At 36.4% G+C, this 21,929-nt stretch overlaps 1 protein-coding gene across 1 annotated transcript in view; it reads left to right on the top strand.

Moving 5' to 3' along the window:
- Window positions 1-21,929, top strand: part of SLC16A7 (solute carrier family 16 member 7) — an 80,760-nt gene that overhangs the window by 36,356 nt on the left and 22,475 nt on the right. Inside the window, exon 2 of the mRNA XM_084206183.1 lies at window positions 9,974-10,216. Coding sequence (XP_084062309.1) covers window positions 10,003-10,216 — 214 coding nt within the window. The 5' untranslated portion in view covers window positions 9,974-10,002. The remainder of the gene's footprint in view (window positions 1-9,973; window positions 10,217-21,929) is intronic.

The raw sequence follows: 21,929 nt of genomic DNA on the forward strand, positions 1-21,929 counted from the left end.
AAATGTATGCCTCCCCATTTGTTTAGCTGTTTGCTCAAAGTTGTGGGTTATTAAATAGGAATAGACTTTCTTTTATGATCTCTTACCAGCATAAATATCAGCAAAAGAAAGACAGAAAGTTGAGTGGGCTGAACATAGGTATAATGATAGGTGGTTAGAGAAGTTAAATTCCCCTGCACAATTCTCAAGGTGCTATTAGCATCTGATTTCTGCACTTAAGAAATGGAAAGTGCATCCTTAGGCATGGCCCCTGGTTGGGCCCAAGCACAAGCGCTGTGTCAGTATACCTGACATGATACTGTGTGATTATGTGTTTGCCAGGAACTGGAAACTGTTGGAGAGGACAGCATAACTTGCTGTCATATTTTGCTTTTTCAGAGCTATGGCTATCACTGGTCATGAGATGAAAATTAATGAAAATTAGTGCCTCTGATTTGAAAAAACCTTTTGGTTAGTTGTCTCTGTGAGAATAATGTTGACATTCCGAAACTCTTCCACTTCGTTTTGCAAAGCCCCATTCATTTAGTTCTAAAACTCCTTTTTTATAAATGCATAAAAAATTTCATCTCTTCTAAATTCTGTAAGTGGGAAAAATCTTTTTCTTTCTTTCTTTCTTTCTTTCTTTCTTTCTTTCTCTTTCTTTCTTTCTTTCTTTCTTTCTTTCTTTCTCCTTTTTTTTCTCTCTCTCTCTCTTCCATTTTTCCTCTCTTTCTCTCTCTCTCTCATTTCTTCTTTCCCTCTTTCTCTCTTTCTTTTTTCTAACCTAATATGTAACCTAATATGTCTTAGTAATTCCAGAATGTCTTTTGGATTAATTTACATTTTGGCTATAGTATGTTTGGAATCAGCGGCTCACATTTTAACTCTTGCTGGCAGAAAGAGCTCAAGCTTTTAAAGGCAGAGTTGAATCAATTGGATTTTGCAGTTTCAATTATCTATATGTTTTTAGTTTTATTTCAGACAAATAGATGGCTTACTTCCTCTACTCTCACACAACTTTTAAAATCTATATTAACTAAATGACTTCTTGCTTATTACCTAAGTTCTGGGGAGGTTTTCATACTGGATATCCAGAATTGCAGATTTTTTACTGGTTTTTTGAACATGCAGTGGTCCCGAAATAATTTCTTTTAAAAGGTCTTTTCCTCATTGTAAGTTTTGATAGTTCTGCCCTTTTCCTTCTTGCCTTATTTACTTATTTCTCTATATGGTATGTAAGATAACTGTAACTTTGTGAAAAGGTGATTTATCATTCATTAGCTTTCCTAGTTCACACTTCTAAAAGGCTTTATCATCAGAAGCATTCTTAAATTTGTCCATTTTATTAGTAATAGAGAAAAATATCTTAAACTGGGAACAGTTTCCACACTGGCAGGAATAAACGAAAAGTGAATCCTGTATAAACTTCTGCAGTCTGGTGTTGTTTTCCAGTCTTGGCCTTTTATATATTCCCTGTCATATGCTCTTAGGGACAGAATGCAGATCAGTTTACTTCCTATTACATAATCTAAGTAGTTGTCACTGAGACTTAAACATTAGTAACTATTTCCACCCATGGGAGTCATGTGCTGTGCAAGGATAGAAGAAAAATATTTTCCCAGTATGTGAGAGATTATTCTTTTGGGCTGGGATTTAAATGTGTGGTAGGACATATACAAAAATACGCTGGGCCATAATACTGGAGCAGAGAAGACAGCCAATTCTGATTGGGTTCAATCTTGGATCCAGTTCTTGGATCCAATTCAATTGGATCCAATTCAACTGGATCCAATTCTTGGATTCTGATCGCCAGAGCCCAGAGTAACTTTCATAAAGTTTACAAAATTTTATAGCAGCAGAATTTCAATCAGAATCTATTGCATCTTCCTAATTCAAATATTCAGCTCATATATGAATATGAATATTATCTTCAGCAATAAATGAATTAAATATTGCCACTTTCAAATAACATGTTTTTGTAAAAAGATAAAAATTTAGATTTTGAAAATATTAACTAGTGGTGCAGCCTAAGAATATGCTAGCTTTTCCCATGATTGATATTTTTTCCTGCAGCTTAGTTTTGAAAGAATGGTATTAAAATGAATACCTGTTATTTTTGATAATAAAAAATCTGCTGTTTTAGAGAGATTATGCTATTTATTTTTCAAGCAATGTTCAGCAGCTGTGCAGATAACTCCATTAACACTGACTTAAAACCTTAGTTCTTCCATTTATAAAATATTGCAATTGCATGAATATATAACTCCCTGCTTCCAAACATCAGAATTCTTCAAATACATATCAAACAAACAGCTGCAAATTTACATGACTTCTGTTATTCTGGGAAGTCTTCTTTTTAAAACATTTATTCAATGTGAATTTTAGAGAAGACGAGTGTGCTGATGTAGTTGAAAGGCTAATCCTACTAATATTGTTCAATATTGGTCTAAAAAGAGTTAAAATATCAAGCATCTCTAAGTTGTCAAGCTGGTAACCACCATACTTAAATATGAGGGAGTAGTGCTAGAATTTAAGAGTGGTTAAAAATTAATTAATAAGTTTATCAATACTCTTGCAATGTAGGGAGCTAAGACTTTGACTTATAAAGGGTTTAGCTAGGCTTATTAAAGCTAGTTATTCAATGACAGAAGAGAGTTTTGGGTGTGGATTTTTTTGAAAAGTTGATTAGTTTGGTGGTTTGTTTTTTTCAAATCTGCAGAATTTTTCATCAACTTCAATCAACTTATGGTAAATCTGATTAATTCTTCAGACTGGATCACTGGCATTTTCAATTTAGCCATCAACAGTTCACTTCAGTGCATTTCAATTTGGGCAGAGTGACAACCTCTTTAGGTTAGATATTCTATTGACTGTCTTTTTGAAGTAATTAAAACAGAATTGCAATCACTTTGGTTGGAATTCATTTCACTTGACTCTAGTTATGTAGGTGTTTAGTCATCCAGAGTAAGCCTGTCATATAGGTTTCCCTCAAAAACAGTGGAAAAATGTAGTAACAGAAGAGATGATGAATGGAAGTCCAGCTCATGACTGTGACTGTGAATGCAGATCATGGATTCCCAGGAGAATGTGGCAGTACAACATATGACATTTAAAATTAAAAACAACTAAAAAACCAAACACAGCAACAAAAATCAAATTAATTATAAATACTGCATTAATATTAGTTTTGACACATTTTGTTAGTCATCTCACTACTGACTTAGCAATGTCCAAAACCTGATTTCAATGATGTAACAACTCCAGTATATTTACAATATAATTTTCCCAGATGGAGGTTCCAGTGCTGTAAAAAACCTCACTTTAGTTACTGACCTAGTAATAACTTTTGGCTGTAGTGCAAATGGAATTTTAATTACACTAACGGCGTAATGTATATGTTTTTGCTTTTTATAGGGCAATATCTTTCAGGACTCACTTCTGTGTCAGTAATCCTATTTTGAGTCTTCTGAGAGGAAGAAAGGAATTCTTCCTGGTCAAACTGAATTAGACTTTCAAATATACTCTGCACTGGTGTGGCTTCAGCTTGATTATTGTGTGCAGCTTTGATCACCACAATATAAAAGAGACATTAAACTATTAGAGAGTGTCAAGGGAAGGGTAACAAAGATGGTGAAGGGCTTTGGGGGGATGATGTCTGAGGAGTGGCCAAGGTCACCTGGTCTGCTCAGCCTGGAGAAGAAGAGACTCAGGGGAGACCTTTGTGCTCTCCAACAGTGAGGAGGAGGAGGGGCAGACACTGATCTTTTCTCTGTGTTGACAGGTGAAAGACAGAGGGAAGGGCCTGAAGCTGTGTCAGGGGAAGTTTAGGTTGAATATCAGAAAATGGTTCTTCACCTAGAGGGTGGCTGGGCACTGGAGCAGGCTCCCCAGGGCAGTGGTCACAGCACCAGCCTGACAGAGTTCAAGTAGTATTTGCACAAAAATCTCAGGTGCATGGTGTGACTCTTGGGGTGTCCTGTGCAGAGGTAAGAGTTGGACTTGATTATCCCTGTGGGTCCTTTCCAGCTCAGCATACTCAGTGAATACTCCCACAGCCATTGGGAACTCAGATCTGTGATTATCCTAGTATAGCTCAGCAAACAGTTTTTGCTGTAACATCCAATTTTCAGTCCAGTTGATGCTGTTCCTAAGAATCAGTCCATTGAAATGCTAGACCCTAAGAAGAAAGAAAGTTAGGGGGATTTCTCATTTATTTTTATCTTACAGCATGAGCTTTTTCCCTCTGTTCTGCTTCCCTCCATGGAGCCTGCCTCTGCCAACCTCCTAGACAGCTGGAAGAATGATTTGCATATGTCTGCCTTGGATGTCTGAGGGGCTCTCATATTCCTACACTGCTCCAAGCACTTGTTTTGTTACTGCTTCAGTGGGCTGACAAGTACACAACAATACTGATTCTGAACTGCAAATTATTACATAATTTTTTCATAGATTCAAATATTTAGAGCTAGTTCCTTCATCTGCTCTTCAAGAAAAAACAAATATTTTGTTTCTCAACAAGCTAGTGATTTAGACCTAAAATACCTGTAGATATAATTTTAACAATGAAGTGAAATAGGCTTAAGTAACAATAGTGATTTTGGGGATTATTTTTGCTTTGACTTTTAGCAAGAGTAGCAAACTCTAACGTTAGGCCTGTAAGTACAATTTAATGTAATATATTATATGTAAGTTATGTTATTGTCTGGAAAGCATTTACAGCCATGACCCTTAGATTCAAGCCTGTAGGAGAAACTTTACAAAACCCAGCATCTTTGGAAAATGCTGTCTAGCCTTGGCACACTTTTAGCAGTCTTGGTCTCACACAAGGTATATTTGTCCTAAAGATTAAACCCTAGTGGAAAAAAGGCAGTGAGTTTTGACTCTGAGTGCATCTTTCATCCACCTGGGTTTTATTTATCACATACCCCTTAGTCTCTGAACACAGACCAAAAAGGAGACTATTTTCCCATTTCAGGATAATTAGTTCTTTAAGGCTAGGTACCAGAGCTCCTTAGGAGCTACTTTGCCTCCAGATCAGAGTAGTCAGAACTAAAAGCAGAGAACAGACTTTGTTGCTACCTTGCAGTCTTTGTCCATCTTCCCTTTCTTCAGAAAAAACCCAAAAACCACCATCACAAGTAGGAGCAAAGCCTTCTTACAAAACTAACAAGATATGTTTTTTCTTCAAAGGCTCAAACTTGTTCCCAAGATTATGACAATAACTTAGAGAAGTTTGTGAGGCAATACCATTTGATGAGATGGTACCTGCTAGTCTGCCATCCTGCTTAAAACTCATTAAAGAGGGGTTAATGAAAATTGAAAAAGTTACAGCATTTAAGCAAGGATCTTTGATATGAGTATAGTTCTTAACTCACTATGCTTTAGTGCTTCTACAAAGTAATTTATTTCAAATACAGCAGTGTAATTAACACGTTAAGCTGGAGCAGCAGACTATTCAAACCTATAAAGCAAACATTGTACCCCACCTGAGCTCCTAGCTCTAGTATTAAGCAGTACAAATAATCTGCATTGGCTACTTAATGAGATTCTAAAATACGCACATATTTAAAGATCTCAGTCATAACTCACATCTTATTTGGGCATTAGTCTATGTGCCAGCTCTGACACTGATCTTAGGACATGAGACTTAGGTCACAGTCTGTATTCACATTTCTTTCCCATGTCTAAAAGTGGATTATATTTCTCAGTCACCTCACAGGGATGTTATAAGACTGATTTTGCTTGATTTTGCAAAGCTTTTTGCAATTCTTGGCTTACTGTCTGGAACTGTAGGGCAGTACACAAATGCAAAGTATTTCTACTATCCTAACAGCAGCTGGGGACAGATTTTTCACATGCCAGTTCTTATACTCTGGGACATGTGGCTGCTGAGTCAAGTGATGATGGGGCACATTAAGGACAAGGCAGACAAAATGCCAGCAGGAAAACAAACAGTTACTCTAACTTTGCAGAAAAACAAAACTAAAACTCCCAGTAAAATCTGAGCCTTAGTAAACAAGAGAACAATATAAACCCTTCTCAGAAGGGTCTTTGACAAGCTGTTGTATTGATAGCTGATTCTGGCAGCTGGCAACTGCAGAATATTAATGAAGCATTGGTAGGCACATGAGCACTTTAAACAGGTTGATTATAACTGACTGAAGTCTGCAATGCATGGTATCAAGATACATTATTTGTTTGTAGCATTTGCTCTTAGTTTGACCTTCTTGCTTGCTTGCTACTTTTTTCCTTTTTTCTTTCTCCTTTTTTTCATTTCTTTCACATCTATCCTTTTTCCCTTCCTCCTTCCTTTTTTTTCTTTCTCTCTTTTATTCACTAGTTCTTATATGCCTAATTAAGTTCAAATGTGATGAAAATGGCAATAAAAATGTTGCTTATCATATGTTATAAAAGTGTCCTCTTGTTTCTCTCCTATTCTTAGTTAGCAGACACATGCAGCTCCTATCACAGTAAACTGCATTCTTGTTCTCTGCTTACATAGATCGGATTTATACAGGGGAACTAGAAAGAGCTTAGGAGAAAATCCTTGTGCACATCTCACTCAGGGTATGTAAAGGCTGAGGAATCTCTGTGTATTTGACAGTGAGAAGTGAGATTGATGGCTTCACTCAGGACCCACTCCAGTCACCATTCCCCTGCTGCTTCCCTGGGAGGGGGCAGGCAGCGTTCCTCGCCCACTGTTTGCCTATAAAGGCATAGGTATGGGCAATGCACTCTTGCTAGCTTTAAGCACAGCACATGACAGAATTCATATGACTGACTAAGAACACTGCTGGTGATCTTTATTTACTCAAGTGCTGTTTCTTTTTTTCTTATTTTGGTCTAGTACTGTGTCCTTCACGTAAGCATCATCACACATCCTTGTTCTTATGATTTCTGCCATATTTCTTTTTATTCTTCACAGCCCATAATAACCTCTAAGAGTTTCTGAAAAGGCATTTTGATTATCACTGCTTCATTCCTCCATCTTTTGCTTCTTCCTTTATCCACATTTGTGTCTACTAATGTAAAATCCTGGTATTTTTTGGTTGCTGATGGATTTTGCACTTGTCATAACACTACCTATGTTACTCAATTACTAGTTAGGCTTAGGTTAGAGCTGGGTATATGAATGGGTTAGACTTCTTAAGGAGGGATTCAGTTTCAGGGATTGCAGGAGGACATTAAATGCAGATTTTACAGGAGAATACCACTTTGGGTCCTGAGCATGTATGAGATGTTGGATTTAATGTTTGTGAGAAAATGAACACTTATTTTCACCTTGGTACAAACGTGTTTGCTATTTTTTTCCTCTTCACTTTTCATTGACTGGAGCTAATATTGGCCATGATGATCATAAAGGAATATCAGGGAAGCTATTCTTAGCTCTACCTTGTGGAATAAACAGGAGGTGTGAGATACTATGATCCAGGCTCTTCTTTGTGACTGCAGAATGCCCACTGTAGGTTGGCAGACAGGACCCTGCAGTGGCCTTTGCAACAATTTGCCTCTAGGCTAAGGCACAGGAGCAGCCAATGCCCCTTGGCTTGTCTCTTTAATTCTCCTGTAATTTACTGTGAAGGTTTTAAAGTGAGGAAAGCACTGAACTGTCAGAGCCTGTTCTTCTACCCTAAAGGGGTGGATATAGTGGGATATCTCCAAACTATTAGTGACATTCAGGAAGCTTCAGCATTCTTTTAACTAATGTGGTGGCTGTGATTTTTCAAAGTGCTTTTGTATTATTTTTAGGAAAAGGAGTGCTTCCTCAGTAAATTGATAAGCCCCTTCCATTTTTATGAAGAGCAATGTGTTGATGTTGTTTGCCATCACAAAAATTCATAATAGCGATAGAAGTGTTGTCATGTGAATATTAAATATGAAAACAAATATGCTCAAGTCTTTTAAGTGTAAGAAAACAATAGTTAACCTTTTTTCATTAAACAACCAAAAGTTTTCTCAGATGAGCAGAACAACAGCTTTTCTGGGATAGATGGCAAACTCATTCTGTACTTCCACTTAACTCACAGAAATAGAATTCTACTTTTTATGGCAAATTTGGGGTTTTGTGCTCTTGAACAGGCAGTTGATCACTATTATTTGTGGTCTAAGTTACAGTGGGCTTTCTGAGATACTCTTCCTTCTAATGGATCTTTATCAGCAAAAAGAAAGGAGTTTTTAACGGTGTTCAAAAAGTTAAGTCTCAGCAATCAGAACTATTTCTGTTTGTCCAACTTGTTCTAGTGACAGGCCCAAGTTTTCCTCTCTGAGATTTCTCAGTGAACTAACATTAAACTGAGGCTGGGATAAGCAGAAACAAAGTACATACCAGAGGTTCTTTCTGGACATGCATATAAAAAGATTTATATGCTCTGTATACAGAGCAATTGATACCTATTGCTGCCAGTAGGAAATCTCAGTTATCTGGTGCAGAAGCCAAACTACCTGGGCTTTTAAAATTTTGCCTAAAAGCCTGATGTTTTAGTCATTGATTTAGCTTCCCTCAGAGGTGTGCCAGCTATAAGGGATTGTAGCTGCTGTCTACAGTCAGCTTCAGTGAACTGGAGAATCAAAAGTACGCTGGGTTTCTATCACAGGGCTAGCCCAGTAATAGGTAGTCTTAAAAACAATATTTTGCTTTTTTTGTGGCATATATTGCATGCAGTGCTACGTGGCATTTACCCTAAAAGTACTCCAGGCACTATCCCAAGACATAAGTATAAGCTGACACAGTTGGGTTTTTTTGTTTTTGTTAAGGTAATCATCTCACTCCCACCGCTAATGCAGTTTACTGTGAGAAATTGGAATTTCTCTGTGCTGATTTCTTCTGTGCTCTAAGCGGCACAGAAGAAATCATGTAGAGGCTTGCTGGTAATCATAACCATAACAGCAACCTACTCGCTGTTATCCTCCACAGTTTTGGATACTAGTATGGCAGGAGACCAATCAAGAGTAATAAGTTGCCTAAATGCCCAAGAAAGAAACAGGAAGGAAAGAAAAATTTGCAGTTCATACTGTATGTGTAGGCTGAAGAAACCACAGTGGACTCCAGTTCAGTGTTTAATTATTCTTATTACGGGATTTGTTAGTGGAAACAATCTCAGAAATGAAAAAATTGATTTTCACTGCTACATATTTTCTAAAAAAGGTAATGCAGAATGTAAAAAAGGTAAAGTTTTTGATATCAGGATGATATTAGCAATATGAAATTTATTTCAGGCCTTAGAAATTTTGTGTGGATTTGGGCTGCCTGAAGTGTTGGCTACACCTCTTAGAACCACTGTAAAGTATCCTTTTGGTGGCAGCTCTTAAGATCAATTCTAAATTATAGAAGAGCGGTAGAAAGCTTCCTGATGTCTTCTAATATGTGCAAACAACAAAATTAATAGCAACAAGCTCCACCTTGTTCCTGCAAGTAATATCAACATCAAAATATCAAGATCTTAAGAGTAAAATATGGAATTTTAATATTATGTATTTATTTTATGGATACACAGCAAATTTTAAATCTCTGCTTAGATCTCTGCTTTTCAGATGGTCGCAATTTGTTCCTCTCTGTTGATGATGATTTTGCTGCGGTACCAATAAATCTCACTAAAATTTATTTATAGCATTTAGTTATAATTTAGGTGTAAATTTTTTCCATTGTTTCTTTTCCACACTGTAGATTGTAGAGCTACAGAAGTTAACCCACACAAACCAGTCCCTTTGCAATAAGTGACTAATTGCAAATACAACTTCAGTGACTGAGATGAGTGATTTTTAACAATTCCCACATATTGACTAGGCTATTGGAAATATTCTTACCAGTGTTTTGGCAGAACAGCTTTTGCTTCTAAAATCAGGTACTCTTGTTCTGTGGTCCCATGAAAGCTGGAAATTGATCTTTGCTCTAAGGGCTTTTTATGTTCCCTGCAGATGACTATTGAATAATGCAGTTTGATATGGAAAAAAGAAAAAAAAAATTTGACAATCTGTTTCTTTCCTTGTTTTTCAGTCTAATTGGAGAAGAGACAGAGACCAAAAATGCCACCTGCAACAGGAGCGCCAGATTACCCACCTCCTGATGGGGGCTGGGGATGGGTTGTGGTTTTTGGGGCTTTTATCTCCATTGGATTTTCCTATGCCTTCCCTAAAGCCATCACAGTGTTCTTCAAAGAAATACAAGAGATCTTCCACACATCATATAGTGAGATAGCTTGGATATCATCAATAATGCTTGCTGTCATGTATGCAGGAGGTAAGATATTCCTGAAATTAGTAAATAACTTTGCTTGGTTGTTTTCTTCATATGGTCTTAAAGCATTTTTTTCCCCTTTGGGCCTTTTCTTTGTTCCTCTACCTAAGATTTAGTTAATTTGGATAAAAAAAGATTTTTCAATCTTTCCCTAAATTCACAATTTTTGAGAGTATAATTCCCCAACAAATCAATGTCCAAATAATTTCTTCTGGGTTTGGCGGTAAATTTGGTCAGTTTCCACTGCCTTGGTGAGATTTCTCAGTACATCCAATGATGAAGCCTAATCACAGAAAATTATTACGGCAATGAGGGTTCATTCATGAGATATTTCTCTGTAGGCAGGGGGTTTATATCTGGTCCTTATTTTTCCTAAGAGTGATGTTTCAAACATGCCATTTGTATGACAGCTAAGATGCAGACAATCTTATTCTTGGAACTGAACAGTGAACATAAATTCTCTGATACCTTTTTTCTTGTAAGCAAGCAAGTAAAGAACAAGACAGATGTAAAAGGATTTTAAAGTATAAAGCTATGTTTAAGAACTAAGTGTCAAATCTGCTTTGACAGGCTTTGTGTCTATCAATCCCAAAGACTAACTTGCTAAATTCTGCATGGTTTCTTCATTTTATCAGAATTTTTTTCTCTTTTAAGTACTGGTGAGTGCTAGCTGCTGCTTAGGCAAAACACTTTGACAGTTCAAAGGTGTGAATTCTGTTAATTCAGGCAACAGATCCAGCATTTCCCTTTCTTTTAATGTTAAGCAATAACCACCTGGAGCATCTGACTATTTGCACTGATGGAGCAATTAAATGCATACATTTACAAATATGTGTTTATGTATATGTACATATGTGTGAATGTATAGACATAGAGACTGAAAACACTGTGCTGCTAGCATACAGATACTGAAACTCTTTAATCACTGAAGAGTGTCACTCCAGTATTTTTCAGAATACTCTTACTTGTGTCTGTGTAACAGTAAAGTCCAGTGTTGTCAGGTCCCACAAATGATCTATTAAAGGGTGAATGAAGTGTCATTTCCAGCATGGTAGTTTTTTTATTTCTTAATTTATTCTCCCTAAACTCTGGCACATGAATGGCCCTACCTTACTTAGCAGTCAGGGAAGTAAGGAGCATGCCTACAAAGAGGATCAGGCTATCTGGATTGCTCTCTCCAGCTGCCTCTTTTTCCCTGTCTGACTGCAATCATGAAGCTGGAGCCATCATAGCATTAGCTTTTGCACCTCAGTTGATGGGATGGAAAAATGGATCTTTTTTCAAATTCTGTCAATCACAGAGACCTAATGAAAATGTCTTGACAAATGGTATCAGTATCAACAAAAGTATGCTATTGACATATTTTGATACTATTTTTATTCATATACTAATAGAAAATTATGAGTTATTCACAAGCTGGTGGAGAAATTTAAAGGATTTTATAGGACCAGTGGCAATAATCAAGTGAATTCACCAAAATTCACCAGATGAAGAAATAACTTGAAGCATTCAAGAGTGAAGTGAAAGAGGGTGTATCTCCTCACATTCAAGCCCCCCTAATGGAGCACTTTCTTAAAGGTGCATCAGTACTTGCACTGTGGAGTGTACCTGAGTAACTGTGGAAACCCCTGAACAAGCGTTGAACCCATCTTCCCATCTGTATGGGAAGAACACAGGTGTTGAAAAGCTGGAAAAAAGTTTTTTTGCTTTCTGTATACTCTGACTTGCTGACCCTGAGCTCCTTTAACAATGTGAAGCAGGTTTGCTCTATAGTGCAGGTGCTGCTATGTTGTGTTCTCTGCATAGCATTTCACTTATGCCATTTCTGTCAGGTCAAAGTTCACCCAGGTTGCATTAACAGTACACGTGCAAATCTCAGGACATTTTGCTGTGGTCATTTTTATCTGTGAGGTTCAATGTGCACAACTTTTCCTATTAAATACAAAAGATTTGGTATTTCTTCCTTTTCTCTAATACTTCTTTGACTGTTCTGATTACCAGTTACGAACTGAGCTTCTATATTGACATTAAAAACTACAAAATTGTTATTCATTCTGCTAACACCTACCCCATTTACTACAAAGATTATCAGCACAGGAACAGTAAACAGAGTTGTTTGGACATCTTGTTACAGACTCTTGGTTTTAAAATGCTAAGAATGACGACCCTGCCTGATATAAACACTCTTTGAAGCCAAAGCTTCTCTAGGACCACTTCCTAAAATCTAGGCCATTTAAACAATCACTGGCAGAATATGAAATAGCAATCCGGAAAAACATTTCTGAAGGAAATCACTTCATTGTTTTTACTGTCTGAAGGTAGTTTGATTCTTCCTTCACATTTGATGTGCTGTAATGTGAAACACACGTACAGGGCACAAGTACAAGGTGCCTTGTTTACTATGAAGTGTGATACGTGCACCTGCAATGAACACTGTTCATCATGCTACTAATGAAGGTAACCTGAAAACATCTAAGATCTGTCATCCTCATTACAGCGTAGCATTCAACCTATTAATCATCACAGTGGGGTCAGTGAATAAGTTAGACTATGTGCAGACACTTTTTGCTTTGGAGGCTGCAGCCTCTTGCAGTAATTAGCTGGCATCTGTGTTTCTGCAACAAGGTATTAACTTACCTTTCAATGCCTCAGAAAAAAGCTTCACTAAGGAGCTAAAAGAATGTTAATTATATTTATCACTTACTTCATACTTAGAATAAATGGCATTAAATTATAGCAGACCATCTGGCAATCCATATGGTCTCCTGCAGTCTTGGTTAATTCCAGCAAATAGGTCAAGCACAGCATTCACCCTGTTAGGAAAGCACCAGGCAGAGGTGACAAATCTGATAAATCAAATCAATATGAAACTAATTTTCGCTCTCAGTCTGGCACAATATGCAGTTTCATACTGTTTTCTGTTGTGTTTTAGGGGGTTGGTTTGTTTGTTTTGTTAAGCTCTCTCTTCCTTCTTCCCCCACCCCCCAACCTTTTGATGTTTGTTAGAGTTTACTAAAAAGGTGTCCCAAAAAGCATGATCCAGTGATGTGGTTAAGGTTACAAGCATTGCACAGCCTCTACTGTTCAGGCCATGCTTGATAAAAGCATCCTCTGGAGAAGAGCAGTCGTTCAGTCTCCATGGTAACTCCTTCTTCTGCCTCTCTTGAGCAGAGACTGTCAATTGCATTAAATTAAGGGTGATGGGTTTGTGATGGATTCCTACACCCAAGGGACTGAGATTGGGACCACCAGACTTTTGTTACTGGAGGACAGAAGCTGGGATAAAGTGGAATTAGTTGAGTTATCCTGACAGCACAATCTGCGTTCCTGCATGTGTATGAATAGATAGATATGTGTATAAAATGCATGTACATGTATGTATTCTTATGTATATGAAATAAATATGTATCCATATACTTACAGAGTCATATTTCTGCTCCAACACACAGAGAAATCAAGGGATTAAAGAAAAAGGTCAAATACATTTGACCTCAAGTTCTCTTAGTTCATTCTTCTCTTTTTCAAAACTTTACCTCTCACTTTGTGCAGCGTTATCAGCCAAAGGTGATTAAGGAGCTTCTTATCAGAGCTTGATCTGTTTCCAGTAAAAATGTTTTCATTGCTTTCAGTGTGTGTTTGATAGGAGCCACAGTGGCAGCTATGAAGGCCATGTGACAGGTCTGGTGATTTCAGACAGAGCTGACCTTGAGTTTTAGATTTCCTCGGGGGAAAAGCAGTTTGTTCACTCGCTGGTCCTTAACTCTTTTTCTGTCTTTTTTCCAAGGACAGTTTCAGTTTGTGGTTTTGGTTTCTTTTGTTTGTTTGCTTGTTTTTTTCTCAAAAAGAACTTTTTGGATGTAACATTGGGTTATGAAGATTAGTTTGAGAGCTGATAAATCCTTCAAGCCATACCCAGCCTGAAGGATTTATTACCCATCCAGTGAAATGTGGGACAGCCTTGCTGGCCTGAAGTTCAGAAAACATGAAAGTTTCATTTAAATTCTGGATAATGTTTCTGAGTAAATAGTTGAAAGTACATCTTTAGACTGCTTTTGAAGAAAATGCTATATAAATGTATGGAGTGGCCATTATAATTTTTCAAAACATGCTTATTCTTTAAAAATGTAGCACTTAATATCTTCCTTTCTCTTCAGTACTGCACAAGTTATTCAAGTCTGAAGTCAAGTGTTTCCAAACAATAGCAAACCCTAGAAGGATTTTGCATGTGACAGCACAAAAGTAACCTATAGACAAGTCCTCATTTTGACTTTGTCTAATATTAATTTGGAAAATAACGTATCATATGGTATGTTCAAAATATTTGTGATTTTATCTCAGTGGGTGTTTTCGTGATATTGCTGTGAAGATGAAATGGCGTGCACAGTGGAGATGACAGTTGTGAAATCCATGTAACACAAACAACAGATGGTTATAGATTTTTACTTTTGGGCAGAACCTGGGTTCCTACACTTTCCTTCCTTCCTGATAACATTTTCTAATTTCGGTTTTACAAATACTGGCACAAGGAATTCAGTGGCCATCAATATGGAGATTGAGAAGCTTTCTTGAATTGACCTGTCTCCTTTGTTGTCAGGGGCAAGTGTTTTTCCCCATCAGAATATGCAAAGTGTTGCATTTTAATAACCTCATTTAGAGTGCCCTTGAAAGCAGAACTTACTAACTTTCTGAGTTCCTCATGGGCATAAGGGAATACTTCACATTTAGCCTGAGATATATGAAAAACATCTATGTCAAGTTAATTTGAAACTCGCAGATAAAGGAAAAGGAGTCGTAATGAGGTTTCACAAGAACAGAGCATTTTGACTCTTACTAGCAAATGGAGATAAGAGTAACAAAATATTATAAATATACATTAGTTCGGTTCTTAAGAAACAAGACCTGAATGCTAAAGCCCGTGAAGGGTAGTACAGCCAGGTCTTGTATTTCTTGCAAGGCTTTGAGTTTTAGTAAAACTGGACATTGTAGGGTAGTGTTCTGCAGAAGCAATGCATGTTTTAAACAGAGATGTCTTCCTAGATGTTTAGAAAACACTCTAAAATGGTCAACGGAAGAAAGGTGAAAAAAACCCAAAAACGTATCTGCTTTAGATGGTTTTATACATTTTCTTTTCAAGCAGGTTTGTCACCTTATGTACAGGAACAAGATGGATTTTTACTCTGCAACTTGTTACATTTTGCTGAACAGATAAGACCTAATTGCTAAATATTCAGTGCCTTTTGGGGATCCAGTTTTGTCACGTTTTCATGAAAAAAGGGGTTTGCTGGAATCTGGATACACTTCGGAAGCCAGTCTCAAAGCTGAGGACATGCTTCCACTGGGATAAACAATGAAGATTTTGGTTTTATTGTATCTTGTGTTAATTTTGAGTAATTTTCAGAAAGACATTACATGATACAGAGTTCCCACTGTGTTTCTATGAACTTCTTTTGATGTTCCAGCCATAGGTTATTGGTTGTGGTTTGATACACACGATCACCTGGGGTGTGCTTTGGAGGTGAACATGGCAGTGCTGGGTTAATGATGGTACTTGGGGATCTTAGAGGTCTTTTCCAACCTCAACAATTCCATGATTCTATAGAAATATTTGTGGTAACTTAAATTTAATTAACTTGAGCCTTTTACTGAAACAGGTCTCATTTACATACAAGTTGGCAATGTGGATTACATAATGAGCATTAATTAATAACTCTACCTTTGTAAGACTTTTTTTTGATCTTAATTTGGTTTTACCAGACAGGGATTTCAATGAGTAAATAAATATTGACAGCTTTTTTTATCTGCAAAAATGATGCTTTTTTGATTTCCACTTAGTTTCAATTAATAGGTCAAAGTCTAACAATAATAAATAACATGCATCATTTTCTAAGGGTCTAAAACTTTGGGTTTGTTTAAGAAAGGTATCAAGGGACAAGCTGAGGCCTTTGATATGTTCATTGAGCTTTTAAAACTTTGAGGAAAGAATGCTTATTTTGTGAGTACTGCAAATGTTGGATTAGTTCCCATATAATTTTTCAGTTGATCATACAATGCCTGTGTTCGTGATGTGTGGTGGGTAATTCAAAGGTAATGAAACAATGGTCTAACACAACTGGGAATCATGAGACATTTATGCAGATACCAGAGAAGAACTGTGGGGAAGGAAAAGTCTGTGTATACCATTGTAGTCACCCAGCACTTCAAATGAAAGAATAAACCCAGCACTTTACAAAGAACTTATTATAGAATTTTACTGGTCCATTGTTTTGGAATGTCTAAGAACTATTCCCATGTTTATTTTGGAGAGTATACTCAAGGAAAACAGAATTGTGCTGATATGTTTAGAAGATATTCTAAGCCAGTATCAAATGGCAACAGCTGAGACGTACTGTGATTCATAAAGATATGTATTCTGCAGTCATTAGCAGGGGTGAGTGTGCCAGAGACTTTGTGACAGGTTTATGGTGATGCCAGAGGAAGAACAGAAATAAAAAAGTGATGGTTTAGAGTATTTTTTATGATTGTATTAGGCACTCTTTAAATTGATTTACTAATTTTGAAGATTTTTGCAGAGACCTCATGGCAAATGTGTTTAAATGTATAAACCATATGAAGCATTTTTTAGTAGCCAAAAACCTTTTAATCTAGTAGTGATATTCTATTGAGATTCTGTACATCCAAGAATACAAACAAATGCATCTTTAGTAGGTAATACATGTTTTGTTGGTGCATAGAAGCCAAAGAAAATCTTAGCTTTCTTTTCCACAAATTTTGGCAGGTATTTTCTCATTGTCAAGAAACAGTTAAGTATTTACATTGCAGTTCTGCCTGATTCTTTGTTTGGGGGAATATCTACTATGACATGACATATAAATGAAAGTATGTGATTAAAACGGGAACTTTGTTGGGAAATAAGACATTGCCTCATATAGTTCAAACACATTTTTTAACAGTTTTTCACTGATGATGGGAATGTTTGCCTGTTTGGTTTTCTATGCATAATACTTTGAAACACGTACTGTTAAGAGGTTTAACTTTTAGAAAACTTTGAAGAAAGTAATGGTATCCTTACAGCTTTTTAGCAATAGTAGCTGGAGATAATATGAACAGGATTCATGTGTTTCATCTTCCTCAGCAAAGGCACCTACATCTGATCAGTTCTCTAGACATCTTCTGTTGTCAGTCAATAAAGATGGGAATTTCTGATTCATTCCTTCTGAAGCTAAATGTCCAAAACACATCAAATACAAAGACTTCTTTGGCTTTTGAATGCTAAGAGAATCTAGAGATAAAGTTCAAATTTTGCACAAATCAAAGCTGATGCCACCCTACATGATTGTTACCCTACACTAATACATTATGTTTTGCTACCTAGACACCTTGAAATCTATGAACATTCTTATTAGAGATACACACCCATTGTTAGAGGTTTTAAGCTTGTGTTTAAGGTTTGATTTCTTCTTTAATCTCTTGTATGTTGAATGGGTTATAATTCTCCCAAGTTCCAGTGACAGTGACTCAGTTGCACTAGTTTTAATCCTATTAAAAATACCTGGTCATTTTAACAGTACCTTTGAGCTTGTAAATCTTCTCTTACCTTGCAATGACTTTCCTCATGCCCGTAATTCCCTTTCTTCCATAAGCAGATAAGAAAAGAACACAACTGGCTTGTCTAATAATTGTCTAGGTTTACATTCTTCTGTAACTGATTATAAGCTGATAGAAAACTGTAGATCTGATATATTTTCTTATGCTCTGGGAATGATTTAAAAGTTAAATACAGTTCAGTCTCTTTGTAACCAGATCCCCAAACACCTCTTATCAGTATCAGCTGGCAGCACCAACTTTGTCATGCTGCAAACCTTACTCATGCTGCTCTCCTATGGAGGAATCCTTTGCTTTTCCTGGAACAGAACTTACCTGAACTGAAATGTGTAGTTCTTTTAAAAAGATGAGCTTCTCTGTCCCACATATATTGCTTCCAGATTTGCAGGATTTCCCAAGAAGTGCACCAGCTTTCAAGACTGGACTGGCACAAGAGAAGGCAGCAATGTCCTATTTGGCCTTCCCTAGAAGGTGGAGTAATTTTATGACCTTGGAAGTAAAATTTCACTCAGAAAAGCTTCTAGAGTAGTGCTGGTCTAAATTATTTGAATTACTGGCATGTACCCAACTTGCAAAATTAATCTCTCCATACTGTGGCATTGCTAAGCTTTAAGTGTATGTAATAAAATGAATGAGTCTGCTATTACTTGCCTCGTCAGAATAGTTGTAATTTTCAGAGCAGCAAGTAAATAAACAAAATACAGGAGGTTTTACTTTCCAATATTTAACTTAAAGATGGTCTTTAGAGGAACTAATCAATCCATAAGAAACCAAGACTCCTGAATGGGTGAAATATTTGATTAAGGAACATAAGGGTTTAAAGCTGGAGAGAAGGAACACCTTCATTCATGAGGTTACTCTCTTGTCAGAAACATCTTAAATAGCTGCCTGGGACTCCATTCCAAGTATGGGCATTGGTGACTATCCTACAAGAAATACTTCATTTTAAAGACCTTAGTGATCTCATAAAGTTCAATTCTTTTTTTTTTTCACCTACCTAAAGTCAACATATGAACATGTTTATATATTTATGCAAATATGTTTATCGTTAGGTGTGTTTGCAACATCAAGATTTCTTGACAGCTTACCTTCAATGACTTACATGATTTCAGAGGCATTCATTAAAATCTCATTTTTATTTATATTCACCTTAAAAAGACATGATTCATAAATGATTAATATCTTTTTCCCCAAACAAAATATAAATAAAATATAGAATACTAGCTTTGAAGATTTACAGGATTTGAGCAAAGCTGTTGGTATTCATTTTATTGAAATAATCATTAGATAAAACTTCTGGCTTATTTGTTAGTAAGCTGATATCTGCTTCATAAATGGAAAACAGAAAAATAAGGATACAGTACAATTTGACCTTAAGTATGAATCTCCTAACTTCGATTTTAATGTATTGTATTCCACAGAGCTCCAGTGCTGCAAGGTTCTCTGAGAAAAAAAAAGAATCAGGGACTGTGACTGTAAGGATTATTCATTGAAACAGATTCTGTAACAAAACATTTCCGGGTAGTGACCTGAAATTGTATGATTCTCACATGGGAAAAGAATGTAGTCAACATTGGAGATGTTGACATTGGAGCCTGTCATGTAAGGGGCTGAAGCCCCCTTACATGAACAATCACTCAGAGGACTACACCTCCCAGAATGAGATATGGCAGTTCATCTCAGGGAGAGGTTCAGCGTGTGTTGGGCGACTGCATATACAGTAATAAACACCACTTTGGGCTTATACTAAAATAAGAAACTGTAGAGTTGCAAGTTCCCTAAGACTGGTAATGATATGCAATATGATACCTAATAACCTTGGAAAAAATGTTTGTAATTATTTTGAGCTAAGAGGAAGAATGAGCTCCTGGTAATGCCACACAGTTATATTTTTAATTTGTTTGTTTATTTGGCAGAACACCCTAGAGATATTTCAGAGTGAGTGTTTTGAAGAGTTTTAATTTAACTGAAAATTCTGAGGCTTGAAATTTTTATTTCAGCTTTGGAATAAAATTGATGTTAAAGCATAAAGTTGGTTCATGCACTGCTTTTTTCATTTTCTGCATTGCTTCTTAAAAATCAACTAGCATGCCACATAATATATGTGAGAGTGATTCTCTTGTCTTTTGCACAGCACCATAGTTTATACCTGTGGAAAGAGTGTGCAAGGTTACATTTGCCACTGTGATTTAGAAGCTCTTCATATTTACTTACTCAAATGTAAACAGTAAGCTGAGTGCGAAGCACTTGACCCTATGCTCAGAGAGCCAGAGCTGAAGTGGCAAATGGGGTTAAGACAAGAACAAATTTGTATTATGGAATTTCTTCCAGATTATTTCACCTGATGTTATAAAAAAATTACCTGACATGGTATTCAGATGTACACATTGCCTAGATCAGTCAAAGTTCTGACCAATCGCTTTCCAGTAAGATATATTAAAACTTACTAAAAGAAACATAGTTCCTCTTATGGGAAGAAAATATTACTTTCCTCAGTGAACCTCAGTAATATTCTCCTCACAGGCACACCTGGTAAATCTTTGCAGAAGTAGGTATATTTCATTGGATTATTTTAATATGTTCTTGCAGAAGAATGTCAACATAATTCTTTAGTGGAAAGGTGGCTCCAGAAATGCATGATGCTCCGGCAGTATCTGTAATACAAATGATGAAAAGCCTGTATTTTAATGGGCACTAATTTATTTTGAATTTATGATGCATCACAGTCATTAGAAGGAAGCTGTTTACATTACTAGATGGAGAATAAGGTTTCTGCCAGTGGCAGGTTGTTTTATTTCTTTACAGCAGGGAAAAAACCCCTCCTTGTTCAAAAGCCACACAAATATTATCTTCAAGTGCAAGAGGACGGGACTAGGTCACCACAGCCCTTCATGTTGCTTTTTGAAGCAGAGCTCAGATACTCCTTGTTCATGTGAGCAGAGCCAATCTAGACTATCCCACCCACACACTTTCAGAAAATCTTGTCTATGGAGGTGCATCCTCTGCTGCTGCAAGGGAAAGAACTCTGTAGACTGTGTGAACAATGTTATGAACATTTTTTCCTCTCTAGTCCAGCCAAAATACAAATACCATAAGGGCCTTTGTCCAGATCCCTCATAACATATTTATTTTCCACTGTCCAAGTCTTAGGCTTTTTCTACTATTTTTTCCTGACTCTCTCATTCCTAACTTGGTCATAATTTATTCTAATTTTGATTGAGTCCACAAAATAAATGTCATGTGACTCTACATGGAGGACAATTTAAAAATTTGAAACCGCATCAAGTAAAGCTTTTTCTAAAGCAGATGGAAGTCTAAAGGTGGCAGTTCAATGGCAAATTCAGCTCTGATGTGAAAATGTATGTGAGGTGGGTATAGGAATATACAAAGATAAACTGACATCTACTCAGATATAAAGATTTAAGAAATTTATCTGATTTCTCCATCAGCTACATTGCATAGAGTTATTCTGAGGCATGTATTTGTCCATAAAAGGCTAGAGAGATGCAAGGAAAATAGAATGAGAAGATATTAGAGACCACTCTTAAATTTTGAAATATTCAGTAAATATTTTACTTAATATTATTTTTAGAAAGCAGACAACCACATTTTAGAAACCCCATTTAAATATGGGTTCTCTTAAATTTAAGCAGATTGGAAATCATAGGCTCATAGAATGGTTGGGTTGGGACACTTTCAGAATTTTGTACATGTTGACTGAGTTGTCTTCAAAATTTCTACTTCTTTTAAGGTTTAATAAAGGCTACTAATTTGAGTACAGATGAAATGAAAATGCATTGAAAAAAGGAAAAAGATCACATAAATCTTGTTACTGTTCTTGATCAAGAGTTATTTTGATAACTTTTGGCTGTTCATTATTCTAATTTTGATTTTTTTTTTCTTAATGTTTCTATGGACTTAACATTATTGCTTTTAGTCTTTTCGACAAGAAAGACAAATAGTCAGTGTTTTTTTACTTTACATATAATTTTATAATGTAACAGATTTTTTTCAATATACGCATGTGCTATTTTTTCATTTGTCTGAAAACAGGGAAAAAACCAAAGCAAATGGAGCTCCACAAAGTCTCAGTTTTAATTGGCAACTGAATGTA

Source organism: Fringilla coelebs (assembly GCF_963513975.1).
Source record: "Fringilla coelebs genome assembly, chromosome: 5".
NCBI lineage: Eukaryota > Metazoa > Chordata > Aves > Passeriformes > Fringillidae > Fringilla > Fringilla coelebs.